This window comes from Stegastes partitus, unplaced genomic scaffold (assembly GCF_000690725.1).
Source record: "Stegastes partitus isolate 25-593 unplaced genomic scaffold, Stegastes_partitus-1.0.2 Scaffold339, whole genome shotgun sequence".
Taxonomy (NCBI): Eukaryota; Metazoa; Chordata; class Actinopteri; family Pomacentridae; genus Stegastes; species Stegastes partitus.
Window position 1 is genome coordinate 483,766 of NW_007578070.1, and position 20,125 is coordinate 503,890.

The following is a 20,125-nucleotide window of genomic DNA, read 5'->3' on the forward strand; positions in this document are numbered from 1 at the left end:
CAAAATAGCAGTGCAGGTAACAGTTTTGACTGAGAATGGCTCAGCTGTTCAGAAGAGTTATGACAGTGAGACAAAAACTGTTTTTATGTCTGGTGGTTTTCTCTGTATCGCCTGTCAGAGGGGAGGAGGGAGAACAGTTTATGACCAGGATGAGTGGGGTCTGTGATGATGTTCCTGCCCTCTTCCTGGTTCTTTTGGAGTAGAGGACAGGGGGGCTCTGATGAACCACACAGTGACAGAGCTGCACAGGACAGCTTTGATGATGTTGGTGTAGAACTGATTCTTTTTGAGGATGCAGCAGATGTTCTTCTCCCACTTCAGGTCCTGGGTGATCGTAGTCCCCAGGAGCTTGAGGGACTCTACACAGGGCTGTTGCTGATGGTGAGGGGGAGCAGTGGTGAGGGCTGTGTCCTGAAGTCCACTCTCGTCTCCACAGTCTTGAGCTTGTTCAGCTCCAGGTTGTTCTGGCTGCACCAAAGCACCAACCTCTCGACCTCCTGCCGGTATACTGGCTCAGTGGAGAGAGAAGTCGGACAGATGAAGTCCGGCGTCAGGTATGGCTTCACTGAGCCAGGTTTCAGTGAAGCAAATGGTCACCGAACGAGCAAAGTCCTTATTGGATCCATTCAGGAGGAGATGCAGCTCGTCCATTTTGTTGGGCAGGGAGCGGAGGTTCGCCTGGTGGATGGATGGGAGTGGTGTTCTGAGGCCGCGCTGATGGATTTTAACGAGCGCGCCAACCCGATTGCCCCGTCTGCATCTTCTCCACGTCCCATACAGAGCTGCTGCTCCTCCAACTAAAATCTCAGTAAAACTCTCTGGATTTGAGCAAAGAGTAGGAAAACTGTCTGGAGAGGACTCTCTGATGTTGAGCAGCTCCTCTCCTCTCTGGTTAACAGACCAAACACAGAGAAATTTAACAAAAAGTGCTGAGGCTACCATCTGCGGCGCCATCTTGCTTTTTACACCTGTAAAGTTTCAAGTTAATCAGATGTTCGGTTGTCAAGATATGCAAAGGACACACACACACACACACACACACACAGACACACACACACACACTGAGATTCCTTCATTTATTATTGAGCTTAAGAGTATGCTGACGAAGCTGTTAACACCTCCTGTTTGCTGTGGACCCCTGGATGCACACACAACTATCACTGGAAAACTTCATCATCATCATTCTCAGCCATGTTCAGAGATAAAAGGAGAAGCTCCCTTTCAAGGACTTTTAATCCAATATTAGGTTGTTTCCACCAGTATGCGTGGACACTTGAGAAAATCAAATTCTTCCCAAGTGTTTTTTTGCGCTGTATATATTGTGGAGGAGGCTTGGTTGACCTGTGACCCAGAAAAAAATATGATTTTTGATGCAACTCTGAATAGCTGTTCGCTCTAAAAACAAAGTTTGTGCAAAATAAGATCCCATCTTCATGCAATCCCACACAACATCAGTGCAAAAAAAATTGTGATGCTTGAAATGTTCTTTTTCTTTTTGTATGTCACAGAGGTGTTGTTTCATTTCTATGCTAATTTCACAGGCTGCAGTTTCATTTGTCACAATTTAGCCGCAACAACAAATGTCATGTTCGTACTTTTATACATTCAGCCTTGTGACATCCACGGTGTCATGAGAGCTCTCAGCACAGCGTACGGCTCGGCTGCAGCTGTGCAGAGTGTTCCAAAGTGCAGTGGATCATGGGATACTCTAAATGATGGGGGTAAAATATAGATTCCTACATGAATGAAGCTTCATCATGAAGCTGCTGCCGGATGGATCAGATGGGTGTAAGGGCGGCCCCCGGGCACCAAGGCCTGAGAAACAGATCTCCAGTCCCAGCCAGATACAGTCCCAGATGGGTCCCTCAGTCAGCATGCACACACACACGCACACACACACACACACACACATAGACACACAGAGCTTCAGAGGATCTGCTAGACAGTCTGCAATTGAAAAAAAAACTAGTTTGTTACCCATTAGCATGGAAATTGAATGCATACGCTCCAATACACACACACACACACACACACACACACACACAGACATGCAAACATGTCTTATGTATAGTCAACATGTTCACTGAATGCAAAGGAGTCACAGCAGGGTCGCCAGCAGTGCAGTGTACAATGTGGTTTTATAAATATTAATAATTTACATTTCTTGTGTGTGTGTGTGTGTGTGTTTGCATTCTGTCCCAGCAACAAACATGTCACAACAACTGAGCCATGAAATAAATAAATAAATAAACAAACAGAATGCTCAGGAGGATTACGGGGTCAGGCCTGGATCTGGTTTTGGTGATGGTAGACTAGACCCAGTCTGTTTGTGACAGTAAACAATAAACACAGCCCCTGTTTTCTTTTTTTTTCCTCTTCCTTTTTTAATGCAATTAGACATTTGATGAAAAGCAACTAATTCCAGCACAGCTGTTCACACAAACACACCTGACTGCTCAGCAGACCTTGACAGAATTGTGGTCGGGCCATTGAATTAGAAGCAGTAGACGCTTCTGCTCAAAGTGGAAATAGTTATGTAAAAATGTGAGTAAACTGTTGTTTTTTTCGAAAGTTTGCTTCTTCTGTATCTGTCAGTGCTGACGTGGAGGGGTTGGAAACAGCTTTATGATTCCTCTAACACAGTGTCTGGTAGCAGGAAACGACAGCTTTTTTTTTACCAGCAATTTACTTTGAATAGCTTCACGAATAAATTAGGGAATCTGTCTGTGTGCGCATCTGTCCATCCACTTCAAGTTCAACCTTGAATTTGAAGTGGATGGTTTGAACATTGGCTAATTCTGGGGTTGTTTTGTGGTCGTCCACAGTTGTTTGGCCCGTGGTTGGAGCCTGACTGACCCCTGTTGCTTGGAAACATCATCAAAGGCTGCTAATGAGAGCTGTTCAGACCACGACATAATCAGGTTCTCTAACTTTAGAGATCGTGATGTTAGGAGGGCGTGCAAAAAAAATAAAAAATGAAATGCAGGAGGTTCCATTCTCCCAATTACAAATACCATCAAAAGCTATACTTTTTAAAAGATAATAACATTATTTAAATAGCATTTCTTTAAAGTCTTAAGAGTTCACAGAAGCCATCATGCAGCCAGAGCAAGCACTGGTCACAATGAATGTTTCTGTTTGGTCTGAAGTAAATTAGATGGATGACTCCTCTTTAGAAACATTTCAATCTGTCTAATATGAATCTGACAACTTTTTAACTACAGGTGTAATGAGCACAGTTGTCTGCACTGTGACATGAGACGCCTTATTGAGCTTCAAGTCTTATGCATGTATCTGTGCTGTTTGTTCATTAGGCTTAAATGCCTTTAAAGAAAGCAACAATAAAGCTGCAGGTTGTGTAGATAAAGCTGGTCTGCTGCAGGATTTTTTTATTTATTCATTTTTATTATTTTTTACTGTGAATAGTCTCTCAAATGATCACAATTACATATTTCTAGCTTGTGAAAGTGTCCAGTGTGTCCCTCTTGAAATCTGAATTATTGTGTCTTTTTATCAGCTTGGTGTCATTTTAAATGAGACTTCAAGTGAATATGAATAATTACCATCATTTCTTAGGTTTTCCAACGTTTTCCGATGGAATGGTACCTTACAGTTGGAAAATATAATCATTCTGATAATAAATGATGTAATTTTGGCAATTTTTCAACAAAAAAAAAGGGGGAAAAAAGAAAGACAGTTATATCCTTAAAACCCGCTGGTGAGATTTGAGGTTCAGAGAGTTAAATTCTACTGACAGAACCTATGTGCAGCCTTTTAGAAAGGTTTGATGTTCTACTTGTGCTCAAGTAACAATAATAACGAATTACAGCATGAACTCAGCAACACTAGCCTAAGTACCTGGAAGATTCTTCTTTACTTTGACAACACATGTCATAAAATGAAAGCTCATATATGGATGAAAATGCAGCGTTATGTAGACGCAAAAGTTTGCAGATGGCTTGGATGAGTCTGTGAAGGACACAGGAGGTTCCACTTTTCTCAAAACAACGTGATCCCTAACTGGCTTCCCTCCAGCAGTCATCCATTTGTCAAAAAAAAAAAAAACAGTAACTTGGTCAGTACTGTTCAGTTGGGTTTTATTATACATGCAAGGGTCATTTCCTGAATGACAGCTCTTTGGGAGATTGAAAAAAAAAATGCTGTTGTTCTACTTTTTTAATAAGGCCACTTGAGGACTTGAGGTTGTTTTCTTCCCATCAGATTCTTACGTTGCCCTCACAAAAGTTTTATGTGCTTCTTAGCGCCGCACGGTTGTTGGATTGACGGATCGTGTTTGCACCTTCATGTGGATGCTGTCAGCCGACATGAATTAGGGATCTGAACAAGAGGGCGACTGTCGGGCCTCCGTGTCACTGTTTGTATTTTAATAAGGTTTTGGCTTTGTGCTCGCCCATGTAGCGCATGCATTCTGCACTGGTGTGTGCGATGTGTGCGCTGCTTCTCAGCTGTATGCGGGAAAACAAATGGATATATTTAGGTTTTGTCTTTGCAGCAGTTTTCTGGCCTCCTGCTGTTGAAGAGCTATTGAGCGAAAATGTGTTTTGTGTTATTAGGAGGCATGTACCCATCTGAATAATACATCCTGAACACTGCCTCTTTACGGCAGCGTACATAGTAATGTTCAAGGCCAGGCGGTCCAGAATGGCACCGTAATGCGTCGCCCTGTATGCCGTTAAATATACATGAGAAGTGAAGTGGCTTTCTTAGTGAATTACATTAACTACAGCGTTGAAAAGCTGCTGCAAGTTTCAGTGGACGACGACATTTGGGTTATTCAGGTGTTCGCCTGGATTCGCGTGGCAAGCAGTTTCAGCCACGCAATCCGACTGGCTGAAGGCCCGCGTAGGTTGGCGAGCCAGGCTGGGTTGGTTCCGTGCCATCGCTTGTGGTAGCCAAATATTATACATGTGTTTAGTCTGATATAAAGTGATCATCTGCAGCGCTGCCAGTCATTAGGAGGTAGCATGCATTTGGTGCTTTGGGGTGGAAAGCCAAAGAATTCAACAGCGGGGATGCTTTCACAAATTTAGATTTTTATGTACTTATTGCTCCAACTCATGGCTGATATTTCAATATTTAAACCTATGTCGTGTTTACATGCAGACTAATATGTATAATCTTCATTTATTCAGGTAATCTCACTGGAATCAAGAGACATAACACCAAAGGCAAATACATGAGAATATATAGATATAACAAAAGCAAAGCATGAATAAATAATCAAAGTTGAAAGTTTAAGATTGGCCAGAGGGATGAGACGTTCAAGTGAAGTGCTCTGCAACTCATTCCCTTTACAAAGTGTGCAGGAGTGTAAGGCAGTCCTCCGAAGTTCAGCATTTACCCGAGGGATAACAAGACTTAAACAGTTCTGAGATCTGCCCTGCTGAGCAGTGATTTTAAATGAGAGAGGAGACCCCATACACCGAAGCAGCTTTCACAGGAGACCTTTATAAATAAAAATGATAGAAAGCAGTTTTCTTTGTGTTGCGAGTGAGAGCAGGCCAACTTTTTCAGTTAGTGATGAATCAGAAATCTTGTTTTCAGGTTGTTTTAAGGTAAAATGAGCAGCATAAGAATAAATCAGCATTTTTTAAATTATCAGTGTTTTGTTTTGTCCTTTAGTTGAAGTGTTAGTTTATGCAGAGATGTCTAAAAATTTTGAAAGCAAATTGTAATTAGACACAACTTTAGCTGAAGAGGAGCCAAACGCATACACAAGTGAGTCATCTGCCCAAAAATTGGATATTGTAAGTTTTCCCAAAAGTATCTGTGCTTTAGAATACAATCATCATGTCTCAGTTTTGAGAAGAGAAATCATGATACTGTCGTCTGTAAATGTCAGATTTCTGATCCGTGTGCAGGTGTGCCGTCAGCTGAAGTTACACAGCGGTTAGTTCAAATTAAACACAATAACTAATTTGATGATGGTGACGGAAATGCAATTCTGAATTCAGTAATGCAGAACATGAGCTTTCATTTTCCATTAAAAGTGATCAGATGGAGAAGCTAAATCTGGCAGATTGGTAAATAAAGCTGCGAGTAAGCAGCCAGAAACCACAGTGGGTTTATCCTCGACTGATTTCCATTCAGTTCTTTGCAGAAACAAGTGGCTGAGAAGATGATCAGAAATGAGGACAGCATTCTAGTCATCTCAGGCAACACAACCAACCAGGTTTGTCACGTTTCGTGTAAACATCATACCCTAAATAGGAAAAGACCATTTTAAGAAGAGCTTTTAAACAATATAAAGAAATGATTACATTGTATTTTTAAAATGTTCGTGATCACCTTTCCTTATACCGGTTTAAACAGAAGACAACAAATACAGACAAATTACAGGTAAAACCGACATGATGTGTCTTAAGGAGGTGTTGGACCAATAGATGCTGCCAGAACTGCTTCCAAGAACATTGGCTTTTATTCTGCAAGTATGTGGAACTCTACAACAGTGATTGAACACCACGCTCTGAAAAGATCATGTGGTGTTTTAATGATGGTGTTGGAGAACACCGTTAGTCCAAATAGGTGTTCACTGAGTTGAGCTGTGGTGACTGTGAAAGCCACAGCGTATGGTTTGCATAATTTCTTTTTCCGTTTTGAAGCCATTCAGTGACCATCACAATAGAAATGATTCAGCACAGAGTGAAGGTGATCACATAGAACAACTGTGTACTGATTTGCAGTCACCCAAGTGGATTGACACCAAAAGCTCCCCACAGCATACCAGAACCATCAGAACCCCTTACTGTAGGGATGAAGGGTCCAAATTTATCCTTTAATTTGCCACCTGTCTGCATTCACCCACATGGCCTTTTAAAAATCCACAACTCGACTCCTCGAGAATGTTCAGTAACGAAAAATCTTTGCTTTCTTTTGATTAAACTGAGCCTTTGTAATGGGTGCTCTGTTCTTTGTCTGTCCAGATCTGGGTGTTACGTCCACCCAACTGCTCTGTATATGAGCAAGAGGGGACATTTGGGCTCCAAATGTTGGACTTTTCTGAATAGAATAATTGAAGGAATTTCAGTAGGAGCAGATGACAGCACTGCACGTCTTTTGGAAGACATAAAAACTAGTTACAGATTTTTGGATTCAGCTCCTTCACAAGATAGACTTGTTTTGACACCGATTATTATACATATACACTAATTTCTTTTCCTTCACTCTCTGACACAAATAGAAAAACACTGCTTGATCACTGACTATCACTGAAAAAGTTAGTCAGCTCATGGAATAGAGGATTTGATTAAAGTGAGTAATCAAAGTAGAAATTGACAAGACAATCCCATAAAACCCTAAAGAAACAGTCTCACAACCCTTTAAATCATGTTTCTACAAGTCTACCTCTGTTTACCTTGAAGAGAACCCAAAATCTATCCATCATGCTTGCCAGGCCTGATATTCTTAGAAGAAAAGAAACACTTATTTGGTGTGTTGGTGTTTAAATTCACCCAATTACGAAACGGTGGATATTTATAAATGACATAACTCCTGCTAATTTAAATGGGGACCTGATCTGTTTCCTTCCCTGTAACAACTTGTAGAACATTTTTTTAACTTTTAGTTGCCTGCTGGGATGATTTCTTTTTTCTTTCTTTTTTGGTTGTTTATAATGGTTGGGACTTATTTGTTTGAAATCACCAATAAAGTCCACTAAGTTGCAGTTTTTCACATTTTGCTTGGTCACATTTTAGAGACGGTAAGCAGCACTGAGTGACAGGAACCATGAATGTGAATCATCGACCCAGGAGCCAGACACAAATCCAAAAAAACAAAAAATAAACGAGAATTTAAATTTGCTCCTCAGTTTGCTGAGCCACTATTGCACCATGCACAATCCAATATTTCTGCATGAATGATGCATGAGGTGGCTCTATGTTCAATGTGGGAAAGGAGCAGAGGAGGGAAAAGGAAAGAACAGAAAAATGGATGGAAAAGAGAGAAACTGAAAATGGGACAATGAGGAATTAGCAGTGACAGCGTTTATAGTCAGTTCTATAAGGTTTGGGATGGGGAGTCTTTTCCTTCTTGATTCATATGGGATGAACTATGGATTTTATATCATAAGATGAATGTGCAAGTGTGGAGCTTTTTAACTCTTGTCTGTTGACTGCACAAAGGTCTGCTCTGACTCTATGTGGCTGCATAAATGAAAGAGATTCTGAAGTTATTTACCAAAGCAAAGGTTCATATTAAATGTGCTACAGTCCTGTGACTAAAAACAGAAAAATGTCAGATGCACGACTTCAGAATAAGTACACATTATACTATATGTTCTTTTTACAACTGCCTGGGAGATTTCCTTATTCGGACTGGTTCGTTCTATGCATTTCTCAAATTTACATCTAGTGTACCTCTAGACATACGTATGATGTCGTATCAAAGAAAAGGTTCAAGAAGGAATCTCTTTCTCCGTCCAAGTCACTGTTGGCGTAGAGTTAAACGGATCACAGCACTATTTGTGAAAGCTTTCTGGAGTGTGTTTAGGCTACAGGGGACAGCTGAGAAAAAAGTCCTAACAGTGAATAAGAATCAGTGAAGAAATGGAAAATACTTCCTATATGATGTCATACATTTTTACACAGTTGCAGTATTTTGAATGACAATGAGCAGCCAATCTTTCCAATGCTTTTGCTGTGGAAGTGGAAAAAAGACTGATCCAGAGTTTCTCTATCTCACTTTCTTCTCGCTGTCAGGTCTTTTTCCTGTATGCATGATTTCCGTTACTAGCTTCATAATGATAACAAGTTGAAATTCTACTTTTCTAGAATCCTTAAGCAAGAAAGAATCATCTAGAATATAAAGAGCACATAACTGAAGCACATACACAGACATATATACTATACAAAATACAGCTTACATATTATCAACATGCTGGTGTTCATTACTGTAACTGCTGCTTAAATGAGTGAGTGCATAAGTCCATCAGAACCTGACTATACAGCCTTCTGCTCCGTCATTTATGAGGTGGATGCAAAAAGAACAAATGCTCATGTTGCTTTATGTCGGCTGGACAGGCAGCTGTTTGCTGATGTCACTTTATTTTTGATTGTGTCCCCAAGTCACTACAACTCTATTATTGCTGCATAAAGTATGTTTATAATTTGCATTACAGTCACACTGTCATATTCACTTTTCCTGCAATAGTAAGACACTTCTGAGTCAGTTCTGAGTTGGTTCCTTTTATTTATTTTTCTGAGTGACTTTAAACTTTAAAATGCCCAGTGAGACTTTTACCTTATCTTATTCTAAATCTTTTTTTTAATCATTTTTTATTCTTTTATATAGTGCAGTAGATTTTAAGCCTTTGAATATGTATTTTTAAGGCAGTGTTTCGCTTGTATGTGATTGCTGCTGCAGCACTGAAAGAAAATTCACTCTTGAAAATTGCATAATCATTCAAAGATCACATATTAGCCTTTAAGTGTTTGTATCTGTTTTGTATCTGAAGTGGTCTTAAAGAAAACTGGATCTCTCCTTGTCTCTGTTTTCAGTCTTCACCAAAGGTAAGCAAAAAAAAAAGAAAGATTTGGGGCAGTACCAAGTCTTCTCACTGGGCTCAGGTGACATGTGTGAAGACAGGTAGGATGTGGTGGAGCAGTGGGTTGAACAGAGACCCGGGTTTGAATCTTGTGTCAAGCCTCAAGTGAATGTCGAGTTTAAGTTATTTTTGTGTGCTTGAGTCTTGTGCATATGGTTTGGCTCATCTTGATGGGAAACGCTGAGGGCAGAAAGGGGAGGAGGGGATTACTTTACCTTTTCCAGATTTCTGCCTACTGAGGTTTCAGGTTCTAAGCGAGTCGTGCTTGCTGTAGGGGGCATTTACGTCCTTTAAAGTGATTCTGCTTGTGGCTCTTTAAGTTCTAAATGAGAGATAGTTGCTTGTGGAGACATTTGTATCCTTCAAAGTGAATTTCAGTTGGCTGTAAATCTAAGCCTTCTTTTGCAACATGTTGTGCGGTTGTATGTTGGCCAAAACGTTAGCTGCCATAATAAATTCAAACTTTCTGTTCTGGATTATTATAAAACTCTACCAATATAAGCTACTTTTCTCTTCCCTCAACTTTGCATTGTTGAAAACAAAAACGAGAGTTGTTGCTTAAAGAGGTCGGTGGCTAAACACTCACTCATATCCTCACCCTCACTGTTTGCCAGAAGGTTGTGTTGCTTCCTGAATTCAGAGGGCCAAGCCCTCCAGTTATTATGTTACCGATGGAGCCGTGCCATCAGTGTGCGCTGTCCATTGTGAAGCTAAGCCTTCCATAATCTGGATGGGGGCATTTAGCCATTTGGAATGCATGCAGATAGACAGATTTGCAGTGGTTAAATATAGGCTAGGCTACGGATTTGAATGCTAATGATGATGCTTGAGGTGTTTTCCTGCACTGGTGGGCATTAAAATGATAATGTGGCATCTGCTAACCAACTGCCCTTTACTTTAGTTTAATATAGTCATTGTTCATTCATTAGGTTCTTGTATTAAAGCGAATACCACTCGTGCATGTGTGCATTAGGTAGAAACGATGCACAGGAGTGCAGTAAAGAAGTGGATGGAGAAAAGCTCGAGCTGCTGACACGAGCTGACGTTGAAGTTCTTAATCATCTGACAGTCTGCTGTTTCTCTGTCATGCAGTTGGTGCTGCCAGAATACTCCATCCATGGACTGTTCTGCATCATGTTCCTATGTGCCCAGGAGTGGCTGACTGTGGGCCTCAACATCCCCCTGCTCTTTTACAACACGTGGAGGTAACTATACAATCCATCGTACTTTGTATGTATGAGTGAGTGTGTGCTATTAAATTTATGTCCTCATTTCTTGTATGGCATCTTTTTGGTTTGGGTTCTGATATTTAGAAGGCTGGTGATATTCAGCATTTTTCTTATTATTTCTAATAAAAAAAAAATGAAACCAATCACTTCTTCCTTCTAACATTTACTGTACAAGTAGCCTGATCTCTTATTCCCTAATGCCACCGAAAGGACACATTTATTTGCAGTCAATCCTGCTGCTGTAAATACTCACTAGACCAACGTACTGGTGTGACTCTTCAGCTGGAAATAGTACCAAACAGATGTGGTATTTTCTGCTGTTTGAACAATACTTTTCCAGAAACTGCAGCAACTGACCGTTTAAAGAAATTACTAAGCCTTTATAAAAACTAGTCATACTGTCACTAGACAGACATTAGAATCTTGCCTGAGATGTCACACTTTCCTTTGATATTGCTGCCTAGTCACAGGTTCTACACCCGCATGGGTTCCAGCGACAGGCTGGAAGCCCAAGGCAAGGACCCCATAAAAACCCCCAAAACGTCCACCATTCTTTCAATCTGCTTCAAACTGCATTTTGTCAGGTCCGCAGCAAAACACCCGCCAATGTTGAAGCAGATCTGACTTGTGGTTGTCGAGACATGCAAAGAACAGACACACAAACACACACAGTCAGAGATTCCTTTAAATATGCTTCGATGAGACAAAATAACTGGGAGCCCTTCTATGATAAAGTGATTATTGTGCTTTCTGTAATAAAATCAACATCAGACAAAAAACAGAAATGCTGCTAAAGCTTTTTAATCATAATGTAATAATGCTACTTTATATCATTTTTAGTGTTAAAGAATTCTGTCCTTTAACATCTTATCCTTTACTGATTGGATATAGAATCCTCTCTGGCTCTATACACCCCCAACAACTGAGGTTTTGTAACCTAAGAGGCGACACCCAGGGCCCATTTTTTTATGAACTCAGATCTTATCATCTAGACCACTGTAGCAAAAGAAAAATATTCAGAGATGCTTTGATATCAGCTTGCAATATTAAAAAGGAAGAGGAAAGATGACATCAGTTACCCAGCCTCATTTTTCTTCTTTAGTGGAAATTCTGCCTGTGGGAAGGTCACAAGGAATTGAGGAATTGACCAACACTGCATTTAATGACCACAGGTGTTGAACACAGTCCTTAAAATTTAGGTTTGGTGTTACTTGATGTTTAGTTGACAGTTAAGGTTCATCGTTAGAAGGCCACCATCAATTACAACCCAGAATCATGACACCACTGACAACCAAAACAGTAAAAGCTTTGTAAAAGTAGAATTTCTAGCACAACTCATGTATTGGATTGCATTAGAAAGCACAGGTGTTCCTAATAAAGTGCTCGGTGGGTGTATAATTCCACTTTAAAAGACACTTAAGCAGGTGGCCACTGTAATTTAAACAAATGTTACTGACTGGAGTAAATGGTGCATTTGTTGAGGACAATTCTCAGCAGTGGATTAATACATATTTGGTGCACTGATGAAGAGTTACTGCGGCCGGATGGTTGAGCCAAAATAAGCTACAATGTGTTCGTGGTAATGAAGCAACATGTCACCCAGTGCAAAAGTTTGGCTCACTGATGTGTTTGGAATAGTTTTTGGCAGCTGTGAGCCAGAGGAATAAGAGGCATAGATACACACAATACTTGTTAGAAGGAACATTTTATCGCTGGTTTATGGAATTTGTCTAAAAAAAAAAAAGGAATATTAGGAGATTTATTATTTAGGAGCACTGCAGAAAAAGTGACAGAAGAGATAAGCTGCTTTGGTTTCTATTCAAAGCTTGCATGTCTAGAGTCTTCTGCTGACCTTACTGCACATCCTGATGCATTTCTGAGAACATCCAAAGCTCTGACGGAAACTCGTGGTTAAAGCAAGTATATCAGTGTTCTAACACTTCTCCAATCTCCGAAAGGCAGCGTCTGAAAAATGGGTCACCACTCAGTGATCTTCAGATTTCCTTTGCTGCTCCTTTTTTTTTTTTGTCTGTTGTTGTCTTTGTTGCTGTTCCCTCCCCGCTGCTCGCTGGGTTAGATGTGGACTGCTGGCAGCCTGATTGGTTCAAGCTCATGTGCTCAGCTGGTTGAAGTTCGAGTCGAAGAGGGGAGGAGAGGAAGAGGAGAGAAAAACATCTTGCTGTCTCATTAACTGGAGACTGTGCCAGATGCCTACCGGCTACAGATGCTGCAGCTGAGAGATGAGAGGACAAGGAAAGGAAGGGAGCGTAAGACGGAGACAGAGGAGGCTGGAAAACGAAGCAGGGAGTAGCAGGAGGCAGGAGAGAAAGTCAGTGAGTGATGGCTGAGAGATCTAATATTGACAAGGTGATTCAGAGGAGAGCTGGAGAGGGAGGATAGCTGGCTGTGCATGTGTGTCGGTGCATGTATACCTTCTCGGTGTCCATGTGATGCTGTGCGGAGTTTACAGATGTTGACGGGAAGTCTCCTTTGAGATGTAAGATTGACACCTCTGCTTGAAAAATTCACACTAAGGCAGCTGAGTTTGAGCGATTTGTGTCAGCTACAAGGATGATTCTCCAACCAGGCAGGCCACGACTTTGTCATTACGGACTCATTAGGCGTAAATCGCAATGGTTTTTTGAGATCTTCATAAACTTGAGGTGAATGAAGACATTTAGCTTTATAAGATTTGTTTACCCAAATTAAATTATTTTTTTTACTTACTTGATGTGCTATATTTTGGTATTTGAAGCACAATGTCTTTGATATTTTTAACTAGTTTGTGGGGTTTTTTTTTTAGATCTCATTCAGGATCTGTGATAGGGAAAATGAGAATTAAGGCCAATTTATGCGTCCAACATCCATATTTCTACAAGGGTTCACATGGTACAAACATTGTCATCTTCCCAAGTCTGCAAGTGTCCACACTGACACTTCTGTGGATGTCTGCCTGCAGCCAAAAAATGTGTGGCTGTGCAGACTGAAGGAATTGCACTGACTTTGCGTGCACCAGGAAACCAAACTGTGCTCAAACCAAATGCTTGTTATGAAGAGAGGCTGCAGGAGGAGACCCTCCATTATTTACACCTTTACAATTCATCATTGGAAGTGTTGTAATCAAAGTCGTCACTTCTGGACTTTTGCAGTGATTTATTTGCACATACTTGCCATCAGTGGTGCTCAGCCACAGCACAAACGTCTAAATACTCCAGGAAAGGTGTGCTTCTTATTGTGCATGGGACAGGAAGGTAACAAACTCCAGCTGTAGTCTATTCAATAGCGCTCCATACACCTCAGAAATAATCACAAGGACACGGTGTTACAGCCCAGTCTATAACTAGCTGCTGTATCACATAAAAAGCATGAAGTCCCAGCCAGCCTTTCAGCAACATCCACAGGAGCCCCATGTTTTCTGTTTTCAAAGGGCAATGTGACCAACTGCACTGCAGACCAGCATGTACCTGTAGTTTGTGTGAAGTAATATGAATGTCACCATGTTTAAAGTTTGCATCGGTCACCACAAGGAAACGTGGAAACCATGAATTGGCCTATCATGTACTTTAAAGTTTTCAGATAGATCGATTATCCCCTACAGCTGTGGAGCTATTAGTCACTAAATTAGTTCTTCCTGCTTCTCCTTTTTAAGACTTTGTGCAACTTACTTCCCCCTGGACATCATCATTAACTTTGATGTCTGTCCATAAATCCAGTCTGAATCAAAAACAATGTTCCTTAACTTGAGTTTAGAACTTGCACAAGATGCTTCAGGTTTCACAGTTTTTTTTTCAGTGTCAAGTAATTTACTGGATGGTGTCTGTACATCCATGAGCATGTTGTAAGCTGGGACTGCTCGTAGCTTGTTTAGCATATTTTGTCAACAAATATCAACAAATTTAGGTCAAAGAAGGACTTGACTTGGAGTTTTGTCACTGACTGTTTGCTTGTTTGACATTTGATAGTTAGTATGCAGTGCTGACTGACGGGACTCATCGTGGGGATGGGTAGAGGTGACAGCTCAGAGCCAGATTCAACCGAGAAACTTGAGAATTACGGTTTGGTCCTGAGTTTGTTGAAATCCAGTATTTTTGTATGGATGTTATACAGTATGATATAAATAGTAAAGGTGTGAAAAAGAAAATAGGAATGAGCTATGGACAAGGGGAATTAGAAAGAGTGGAAATAGAAAAATAAGCATTTAGGTAATACCCAAATGTAACAGGTGTTAGAAAACAGTGGTAGTCGTGGCGTGTTGTTTCTGGAATAAAACATAGCTCCATAAATGAAATCCCATTCACCTCCAGCACTGTTAGAAATCTTAGAGACAATGACAGAGAAGACTTGTCAGGCAAACATGAGGTAAAAGTGAGGGATGTGATCATGAATATGATTTAGGCACGATGAGCAATCAGACCAAGTTTTAGCTAAAGTTGGCTTCAGTTCAGTCACTTAAAGTTCCTTCTGTAGCAATCCTACAAAACAGTGCAAAGTGCCACTTACAACGGTTCACATTCTTGCAAGATTTGCAGTCGTCTACTTCGAAAAGTTGTTGCCCAGTGCATTTACTTAAGCTTGGGATGCACCGGACAACCAGATGAAAACTACAAAGACAGGACAAACCACAAATTAAGGCACAACTAGCACAGATTTTAGTCTTTGCCAGGTCTGGAAGGAGCATAAATGAAACAGTCAGTACACAGTAAATGACTGGAAGTTTGAGTGGTACAAAACGCCACAAACCCCATGAGAACAGTCATTTTTACAAGATGTGCACCAAACAGCTGGCAGCTCGTGGCGTGTCTTTGCCTTCCTGAAAGACTAAAAGAATTAGGAAAAAGACTGACTGAGCTGGAGCTGAGTCAGCATTGTCAAACAGCTGTTTATTCAAGTGACATCAAACAGTCACTCATGGGAGCTGCTATTAATAAATGTGTGAAATAATCCTTATGAGCAATCTGATGACTGGAGGTCCGAATCTATACACATCACACTATGTAAGGTTGTCTGCTGACTTTTAACACTGGTTGACACAGGCTGGAACCAACTTAGTTCAACTGGGGTGGACTAGTTGTTACTGTATATGTGTCGATGTCTGAAGACTGAAGGTTTATGCTCCTTCCTGAATGTTGAAGCTGAAAGAATCTGTGAAGGTTGGTGAAAACAACTTCCATGCGTTGTCTGTCCAGTCTTTTAGCTGGTCTTCAGGAGTGTCCTGAGCTTTAGATGCTGTAGTTGGTGAGGAGGGTACGTACTGGGATGCCCCTACATGTTTCTTGAAAGGCTTGTGGCCTCTGAGGTTCGTATCAGCTGTTGTTTTGGCATTCATGTCATGTCTGATGTCTCCGCTGACCCTCAGACATGAAGTAGAGACAGCCAGGCCTCTATTACATAAAGTCTGCAGTGATGTAACTGACAACTGGTCAAATCTTGGGGATATTTCCTTGCGTGTTTAAAAAACACAAGTTTTTGCCAAAATAAAATCTCACAATATGTGAATGCGCTGGTGCAGAGCAAAATTCCAAGAAAGGCTGGCCAGCGTGCAGCTACAGTTACTTAAAGTGCTTCGGTTGCCAGCTGAATCCTTCCCAAAGTGTGTGTGTGCGTGTGTGTTTTGAAAGATTTCTCCACATTCAGCATCTCTACATGTGTGTCAAATGACTGTTTTCTTCTTGTTTTGTCTGTGACATTTGCTCAGGGTAACAAATGGTGTCATTACTTGTTTCTTTTTTTTTTTTAATAATAATAATAATAATGTCATTTGTATTGCCTATTTGTACAAAGTAGCTTGTAAGCTAACCTCGTTTACCTCTCCATCAGACATCTGTGCATGTATCTTTTGTAGAAGTACATGGGATCTATATTCAGTGACTCATTACAAAGCCCTTGTGTGACACTCAAAATACATCAAGATGCATTTTCAAGTACATTGTTGAATATTTCATACATGCATGAGACATCTATAGAGTAACAGAAATGTAAATTAGTGAATGTACATTGGAAATTCATCTGTGACTACAAAACGTACAACCAGTTTTCCAGTTGTGAGCGACCAATGTGCATGAATTAGCATATTATATGGACATGCATTAAACCATGTATTAGTCTGGGTAATGACCAGACAGACCACATGCATAATGATGGCCACTTCCTGGTTGGACTTCATTAACCATCAAACCCTGAAAAACACAATTAGAGACAAGCCAACAATCCTGATGCAGCTGGTCTGTATTACCTTCATATACAGTTATCCATGTTACAGAATCTTGTTCTTTTGTATCAGCGCTGGGGTCTATTAAAGGCAAATTTTACCCTGTCAAAATAGCAATGAGGTAATTGTGTATCAGTACATAAACAGCTCTCTCCTTGAAGCAGCAGCAGCAGCAGCAATTCCCTCTTCATGTCTCATTTCCCATATGGCATATTTTCCATGTCATAATTCGAACCCCACTGAAATAAATCTCACCGGAATGTAAGCGCTCCAGTAAAACATCGCTACTATTCCCCAGCCCCACTCTTGTATTAATCGCCGCTAGGTTTTGTATTTTGGTGACATTGCACATCATCATTTTACACAGCTCTAAGAAATAGAGCTGTTCTTGTTCACAAATATTGATCGGGCTAAAAGTACAGAAACAAAGCATGCAGATTGTGGGCCGGATTTTCTCTTCTGAATTGATGAATGTAATTTGAAACAGGAGAACATGTTTTATTGAAAATTCATTACAGCGTTTATTAAAAATCCTTTTTATATGCTGCACTTGGAGTTGTAATTCACGTACTGAGCTGAATGGATTGAGAGACTCTGAATAACCCCAGCACTGATACCTCATAGACCTGCATAACAGACCTGGGTGAAAATATATTTGAATATTTATTCAAATATTGAATCATATTTTGTTTATCTTGTTGGGAACCTTAGTGTCCCTGCACATCAAGATAAGTCAAATTTATTGGGATATTTTCCCAACCGACTTTTTGCTAATCCTTGCCTCCCTTTCTATTGTAGCACATACGTATGTAGTTTACAGCAATATCTTATTTCAAGCATTTCAAGCTATATGAAATTAAATATGCAACTACTGGCATCACAGTATTGTGCAAAAAGGCAAAGACAGAGGCTGTATGTCAGCAAAATGTCAGCATTCAGATGAGCAGGCATAATGAAGACATGGAAATAATTTGTCACATCTGTGGCCTCAGCATTCTAAAACGATTATAAAAACAACAACAACAAAAAAAAATAACAGGCTGTAGTGACAGTCTGAAAATACTCGATTTGACTTTCTTACCTGCTCAGCCAAACATTTTATAAATTTGGACAGAACATTGTCAGAATTGCCCTTGAAGTTGCTCAAGAGCAGGACTTTTCTCCTAGGTTATGTGTAGCAAATGGCAAAATTAAATTTCAACTCCAGTGTTCTGTTCCAGAATTAAGAAAATCTCAAGACCCCACCAACATTAGCAGCTCTGCTAGCAACTAGACATACAGCTTTATTCTGAGTCATATGTTTAAAAAAAATGACAGTAGAGATTGAAAGAAATATCTTGTCAGCATTATTCTTTTTGCAACCTAATTTCCCATAACGCCTAGATGTTCATGGTTTAAGCGTCATGGCTTGACTGAAGAGGTGAGTAGTTAGTCCAGGCAAGTTACAGCTCTGACTTCGGCTCTCTGTGGGACTGAAAAAGTGTCAATAAAGTGAATAGATAAAGTGTTGGAATCACACACGAGATAAGAAGTGTTTTAGTTAAGTAGCTTTAATAAAACTGTATGCTGATGATGACGTTCTGTTCTAATATAACTATTTGGATGCAAACTGCACGAATGCTTTCTTGGACAGGCAACGCAGAGGTAAGAGATGGTTCACTTAAACATGAGAATAGACTTTGAGGATGCTACCAGCTTTACCCTATGCCATAGAGTGGATCTGTCCCCCTGATCTTGTCTGTCGACCCACATTATAGTATAGTAAGCTGATGATTCACTTTTTGTAATTATTTAATGTAATTAAAACACGATTGCTGAAGGTCGTAAGCTAGCTAGCATGCAAACATATAATATCTGAGAAGATAGAAAAAGTTTAAAGAATGGATTAAACTTTCTTTAAGCACTTTCACTCAACATGCTTCCAGGTCTGAAGCTTGACAGGCCTGTCCAGCCAACTAACAGCTGCTAATCCATTAAAAATCACTGTTCAGGGGATCAGGTTTATCAAAAGGTCCACCCACATGTTCAACTACTATTTCACCCACGTCTTCTGCATGATGGTGTCCCCTCAAACTCATCATGCCATCTTTCTCCATGCTATCTTCTTCCCCATTTCCTCCCATCATATCCCCCGCCTACCTCCCCAACCCCGGGGTCTGGAACGGGTCAACTACCCGTGGTGTGGTCTTTACCCCCCTGTGGCAGGTACTTCCATTCCCCAACGGACACTAAGGAGCTGCTCTACGACCCGGCATCCGTGATGAATGGCGACACACTCAAGTTCTGCCTGAAGGAGGCCTGGTGCAAGCTGTCCTTCTTCGTCCTCTCCTTCTTCTACTATCTCTACTGGTGAGCGCAGGGCAGGCGGCGTGGGGTGATAATTAGATTACATGTAAAGAGATTACATTAATCTGATTACAACAGATGCAATACCGTTAAAAAATATATTACATTGAACTAAGGCTAAAAAAAGTCTTGACTTAAACCAGCTTTTGGACAGAAACAGGTTTGAAAGTCACACATTTAATCACAGCCCTACGTCTCTCACTGGTTCATGTAACTTTGGTTTGGTTTTCCAGCTCTGATGAAGTAATGTGAGTGCAAATCACTGAATAAAGTAACCATTTCTCTGGCAATCACATGCATGTTTTTACACGTACCGCAGGTTTGTCAGGATTGTAATGTTTAGCTGTTAGCCCACTACCGCTAATGCATGTGATGTTACGAGAACTTGATTCTTTACTTCATTGACAAGCACCACCTTAACGCGCAGGCGGTTTGCAGAAAAGATTATACTATGTGCACTGTTATATACTGTGTCTAACCTTTCCTGATGTTTTTTGCTAAAACTTTTCCTGTCCTTGTCTAAATGCTGTTATTAATCACTCCGGATTCTTGTTCCATGTGTCATGTGGGTGCTGCAGTGTGTGGAACCTGGAAATATCCCTCTAATAGGTCTTATCAATGGAAACACTTAAAGGTACAATCCTTATATTTTTTGATATTTTATTCTGTGGTAGCAACATGAGGCAGAATAGCTTTACACAGGAGTAATATGTAACCATATGGCCACGTCAGTGTTTGATAAAGTTTCTTGATCTGGACAAGTTTTCCAGCTCTATTTAT

General features: G+C 40.5%; 1 protein-coding gene across 1 annotated transcript in view; it reads left to right on the forward strand.

The window, feature by feature from the left end:
• cnih3 (cornichon family AMPA receptor auxiliary protein 3) overlaps positions 1 to 20,125 on the forward strand; it is a 101,341-nt gene that overhangs the window by 72,112 nt on the left and 9,104 nt on the right. Inside the window, exons 4-5 of the mRNA XM_008284027.1 lie at positions 10,655 to 10,767; positions 19,205 to 19,348. Coding sequence (XP_008282249.1) covers positions 10,655 to 10,767; positions 19,205 to 19,348 — 257 coding nt within the window. The remainder of the gene's footprint in view (positions 1 to 10,654; positions 10,768 to 19,204; positions 19,349 to 20,125) is intronic.